At 51.4% G+C, this 5,845-nt stretch overlaps 1 protein-coding gene across 1 annotated transcript in view; it reads left to right on the top strand.

Moving 5' to 3' along the window:
* Nucleotides 1–3,408, top strand: part of LOC102042726 (UAP56-interacting factor-like) — a 12,452-nt gene extending 9,044 nt beyond the window's left edge. The window contains 5 exon segments of the mRNA XM_031056110.1: nt 1–72; nt 500–543; nt 625–699; nt 1,338–1,449; nt 2,206–3,408. Of these exon segments, the coding sequence (XP_030911970.1) occupies nt 1–72; nt 500–543; nt 625–699; nt 1,338–1,449; nt 2,206–2,301 (399 nt within the window). The 3' untranslated portion in view covers nt 2,302–3,408.
* The last annotated feature ends 2,437 nt before the right edge of the window (nt 3,409–5,845 follow it).

The following is a 5,845-nucleotide window of genomic DNA, read 5'->3' as shown; positions in this document are numbered from 1 at the left end:
CTGAACAGGGGACCAGTGTTCCAGCAGAAGCGGATGCAGCAGTGGTTCTCCAAAGCTCGCTTCCAGAGATGGGTCAGTGCTTGAGACATTTCCTCTGCAGCCTGCTGGGAGTGACAAACCTCCACGTTTTACCAGCCCAGCTGTTGCTGTGCTTCCTAAAGTAACAGGGGGAGAGAGGGGGAAGACCTGAACGCTGCATGTATTGGTAGGAAAGTATTTGCAGGCAGTTTTTAATGCAGCTTGGTATTCTGGCAGCTGGGAAGTAAATCCTGGGAGGATGATAAAAATAAACCTTGCAGTTTATAGAGCAGCACAAGCAGGGCAAGGTAAAGGCACCCCATACAACACACTGTGCCAGTGGGAAACCCCAAATTAGCACGTTTCTTGACAACTCGCAAGGAAGGAGCTCTTCAGATACACCAAACAAAATCCTGGAAAAGGAGTCACTGTTTCTGAGAGCTAATTCTTTTAAGTAATTGTTTTTAAATATATTTTGCAGCAGATGGATTCTCAAGGAGAAGGGAAACCGCCAAGGATGAGAAGGTAATTGGTGAACAAAGGCACAATGCAAATAGACAGTGCTCTTTCAGGCTTGAAGCTGGATAAATCTCCCTGTCTCGGCAGGTGGCAAGTGAAACCCAGCCCGGGAGCAATTCTGACGGTTTCTGTGCTTAATCCCCAGGCAGGCCAGCCCAGCCTGTAAGTAAATGAGGTGATTTGTTAGGGTGGGAGCCCTACAAAAGCCATTGCAAATCCCTTTAGCATTATTGCAGCTTCACTTCTGTAATGAGTGTGTAGTGAATGGTTCAGACCCAAAATGGCTAGCAAATGATGTCTGGTTCCTTTCCCAGCATATCAGAAGGAGATAGAAATCTCCTCTATTTACCTGTAATTACATGGTAATCTGTAATTACCATGCCCTCATGTTATGCAGAGTGAGGAGAAATGGAAGCACCATTGTGGGAAGAGGTGGCAGGCTGGTTGTGCTGGTTGTGGGCTGTTGGGAGAAACCGTGTGCCCCAAAGGGACACCTTGTGCTCGCTGTGTAAGAGGAGCTCAGGGGCTGGAAAGGGGCAGCTGCAGGACCTGGCATTCAGCTGGGGGCAGAGAGGAGGGTGGGAGAGGGCACTGTGCATGCCCTGGGTACAGAGAGCACCCCTCAATAGCCTGGATGTGACAGTCCCCAGTGCTGAACTCTGCCTGCACGGCTGTTCTCCTGGCTCTGCCATGGGATGGGCGGAGTGTGTGGCTGTGTCTTTACTCTGTGCTGGTTTGAGAGGATGGGAAGTGCTGCCTTAGGATCCTTGACAGTGACAGCAGCTCTGTGCTTTCCCCAGGCCTGGATCCAAGCCGCCATTCCTGCGAAGCCAGAGAGCCCCAGCACGGGTGGCCAAGCCCCAGCCCAGGGGGGTGCTGCTGAGGTTCAACTTCCGCGCCATGGCCAACCAGGTAGAGGATTGTCGACGGCACAGGAGGCACCTGGCTCCCTGCAGCAGCCCTGCCACTGAGCTCTTAACGTCACACTCAGGTTTCTGGGGCTGCCAGCTGGGTTTGTCTAACACAGCCTGGGAGGAAAGTCCCGTAGCTGTGTTGGCCAGGTTGCTCACAAAACTGAAGGCACTTGAGAAGACTGTTCAGCAACTACAGACTCAGCCCAGTTATCCCCACTCTGATGGCCTGTCTTGGCCTGTCCGTGTGCTTGCTTGGAGCAGGGAGGTCCTGCTGATGAGTAGTCCTGGCCAGAGGGGACTGTTTCACTGTCAGTGCTTCCCATTCCTCAGAGACATGTGGCACTTCTGGGCTTTGCTCGCTCTTTGCTTTGGTGCCCTTCTTGGTGTCACATTTCACACTGAAGTATGGTCCAAGAGCCCTGGGGCAGCAGAGAAATCCTGCTCCACCTTCTTCATTGCCGGCGTTTCTTGTCTGGACGGTTTGGTTTTACCTGATGCCTTGTGCTCAAATGCCATCTGCTTGCTCCTGTTCTTGCCGAGGATGCCCTGTGTCCTGGGGCTGGGAGCTGCTTGGAGGTTTTCCAGCTGCACACAGTCTGTCGAGCTCCCTGTCTCTGTGTGCTGAGTGGTTTAATTGACTAACCAGCTGTGAATCACCAGCCTGACTGATGGGCTCTAATCAATACCCTGCTACAAGTTTGGCTGTGCTTTGCCACAGGACAGGGGACTGACTCGTTCTCGCTTTCCCCTGCAGACCAGCCTGACTCTGGATGAGAGGTTCTCTGGTCTGAGGAATAAGAGGCGCTTTACAGCGGCCAGGAGCGCCCGGCGGACGGTCACCATGCCTTAGGACATGTGCTCGGCACAGGGACTGCCTGGGACACTCCAGGCTCCCTGACAAGGCCTCAATAAAAGTCCTTAGATTCCCTTTGAGATAGCTGATTTGGCAATGTGCTGTCTCCTTCCTTCCACACAGAGTGAATGAGTGATTGAGGGCAGGGATCAGGCAGGATGAGCGTTTGGGCCAGAGTACAGGGCAGGTGGGACATGGGCAGGGAGGGGGATGAGCGGAGATGGATTTGCTGGCAGAGCTCTGCTGGGAAGCTGTAGGGCTGGCACCAGCCCTGTGCCCCTGCCAGGGCACCCTGTGCTGACCAGGGTGATGGCTGATAGTGGGAGGGTGTACCACAGAGCCTTCCCTACATTGTCTGGGGGTGAGAGGGTTTGAGCATCATGTGCCTACCCACATGGAGACAGAGCAAAGTGGGGATGCTGCAGCTGCCCACAATCACCAGCATCCACCCAGCTGCACAGCTTGTGCTTGCAGGCATCCCTGCCCAGAGGTTTGCAGTGTAAGACCCCTCCACCCTGAAAACCTGTTTGCCCTGCCAGTCAGGCCTGAGCACCTTGCATTTCTCTGTGGATTGCTGTGCTGTTCTGACTGCTGCTGCAGGGACGGGGTGAGACGTGCCATGCCGTGCTGCTGGAGTCACTGTCCTCAGCACGGAGCAAGACAGGCTGCCCCAGCCCAGATCACATTTTCTTTCCAGTGCTGAGTACTTCTGCATTAGGGTTTTTGTAGTTGCAGCTCCACCCATACTCAAAGCAGCAGCATAATCAAAGCAGCAGCAGCAGCACTCTCATAAACATTGGGTGAGATGTTAATGAGCTGGGTTTAGACATTTGTTAATGAAGCCCTGCATCAACCCTGAGTAACTGCTCCATTCTCCATCCACTGTGGAATCCAGCACTGAACATGCTGGACACAGCCTGTTACTGGGCTCTGAGCTATACTTATAACAGGAAATATTTGATAGACTGCTTTACGTTTTACACTGAGCATCTTTAAGAGACTGGACTTGGCATTGGTTTTATAGGAATGTGTGAAATGTTGTTGATGAAGCAGTGATGTATGAGTCCAGTGCACTGAATAAAAATCTTAACTTGTCAAATGTCACCTCTGGTTATTTCCTTTCCTTCAACAGCAAGTTCAGCTTCTGTGTGACACTGGGTGGGCTGGTGCTTTGGGGGAAACTGGGCCCCATTGGTGCCCACCTGCAGGCAGTTTACTGCTGTAAAAGCTGGCTCCAAAGCAGTGTGAGGTTTGCAATAGGTATTTTATCAAATCTTTGCTGTGATCTCTTATGCCTTGAATGTTACTGGCAAAATTATCAGAGCAGTCCTGGCTGCTCAAAATTGTATGTTCAAGGTTAAACAAATGCACCCCAACAGCCAGGTTAATGAACTCTGGAGGAGACATCACCCCTTCCTTCAAATAATCTGTATGGCATGGAAGTTAAAAAGTTGAACAAGAAACACAGTCACAAATGGCAGTATTCCTGATTCCTGTTGCCTCTTGGCTATAAATATGGACAGAAGATGGCAGATTCACTAGGAAAACCTGAGCACTTCTTCAGTCAGGTTGGAAAGGGATGGAGCCATTCAGTCCTGAAAGAACTGAAAGCTGAGTGGGAAACATTGTTTTGCTGTTCAGATTGCACCCTGATTCTATTCTCCAAAGAAATGGTTTTTAGCAATCTATACCTTATAATCTTTTAACCACTCTTTAAATTTATATTGAGGGCTTAGGTGATAAAAACTGCTTTTTTTTCCTAGCTTGATTCCCTTGCAGTACTGGGTGATTTTTTTATGTAGCAGGAGATAAAACAGGCTTTGCACTGAATTCACAAGCAGCCAAAGTGCATAAGCATCACACAAAAAACATACCAGGAGAGGGCACAGTGTGAGCTCAGCCCAACAGGCATAAAATACCCCATTCTGCCACAGTGCTAAACCCACAGAATGATTGTCTCTAACAGAATTATCCCTGCTGTTGCGCACAGGGTGAGTTGCTGCACAGGGGATATTTGTGTGACACAGTTCAGCTGCTTCCTGAGCCCTCGCTGGGGCACACGTGGCCCTGCTCACCCAGTGTCTGACATTTCAGTTCCTGTGCACTGTCCTGTGCTGGACAGGTGGCCCAGCAGTTCCCCACCTGGGGGGTGGCAGCAGCTGCCCTTGGCTGAGCTCCCAGCCAGGATGGCTGCACACAGGCCAGGGCCACTCTCTGACCAGGGCAGCTCTGTGACCTCGAAACCTTCTGCTCTCTCAGGCCAGGAAACACCACCTCCAGAGTAACATCTCCCGTGGTGACTGAGAAGTTTAAACATGAAGAAGCAACCGCACAGGGTTAGAAGAGAGTCCCCATAGTGCATCCCAAGGCAGGGAGGACACCAGCATAGGTGTGTGGCCCTGCTTGGTCACAGCACTGAACCCGCAGTGCCATTGACCTGTGTCTTTAGCCACTTGTATCATTGCATTTCAGAGCACTTGGTGGAGGATTCTTCCAGTATTGCTTTTTGCTTTCTATTTATCTGTAATTCCAAAGGGCCCATACACTTCTTCACTCTCACCAGCTGCAGAGCCACTGTGCCTCCTGCTCCATGTCTGCAGACAAAATCATCCCACACACTTGGCCCAACACCAGTCTGGGTTTATTCACCCTCCACCCCCTCTGGCTGGAACCTCAACCAAGGGCAGCAGTCAGCAGTGTTTATACAGGTTGGCCTGATTTTCTTGTTCAAAATCCAGGGAATGATTGGTTTTTTCAGGGCAGGAGCAGAAGCTGTGGCTCAGCCAGACTGATTGGCAGGTATTCATGTGAAAGCTTGAATGCCAGAGCCCCCATGAGTACCCAGAGCTAAGGGCAGAGGAGGCAGAGAGCCACACTGTTTGCAGGTGACAGTGGGACCCCTTCCCCCCACAGCTGCATTTTGCACCCAGAGCTCTTTGCTGGAAGGGCAATCTGTGCGCCAGGACAGGGAGATCCCCAAACCCACAGAGCTCTGCACTGAACCCTGCACTGTTCAGGACCTGCTCACTGATCTCAGTGAGCTCAGTGGTTCTGCTGAATGTCACCCAGACATCAGCCACATCGGATTTCAGCTCTGGCCCTCAGTGATCAATAATGGCTCAGCTGTCTGTCAGTGACGTTGCTGGCTGAAGGCCAGTCTCTTCCATACCCCCTGGAGAGGGAATTTCCCTTAGATCCCCCAATTAGGCATGACGTATGCATGCAAAAATAAACAAAAAACCAACCCAAACCAACTCAACCCAAACCTTCTTGAGGTTCAAGGCTTAAAAGCAGATTCTGTTCATCAAACATATGACAATTGCATTAAAATGTGGGTCTATGAAGCTTTCTTTAGCATTTCCTAATCACAGATCCAGAGCCATTTTTGGAAGAGAAATATGCAGCACCGGGCTCCCGGGCTCGCCCCGCTCCCGGGATGCCTCCGTTGCCAGGAGGATCCCGATGCCGACCCCGATCCCCTCTAATCCCCGATCCCGATGCCGACCCCGATTCAGGTCCCGCTCCCGCTCCCGCTCCCGCT

Source organism: Geospiza fortis, unplaced genomic scaffold (genome assembly GCF_000277835.1).
Source record: "Geospiza fortis unplaced genomic scaffold, GeoFor_1.0 scaffold157, whole genome shotgun sequence".
Taxonomy (NCBI): Eukaryota; Metazoa; Chordata; class Aves; order Passeriformes; family Thraupidae; genus Geospiza; species Geospiza fortis.
The sequence above is the reverse complement of the archived record's forward strand: the minus strand, read 5'-3'. Positions and strand labels throughout refer to the sequence as shown.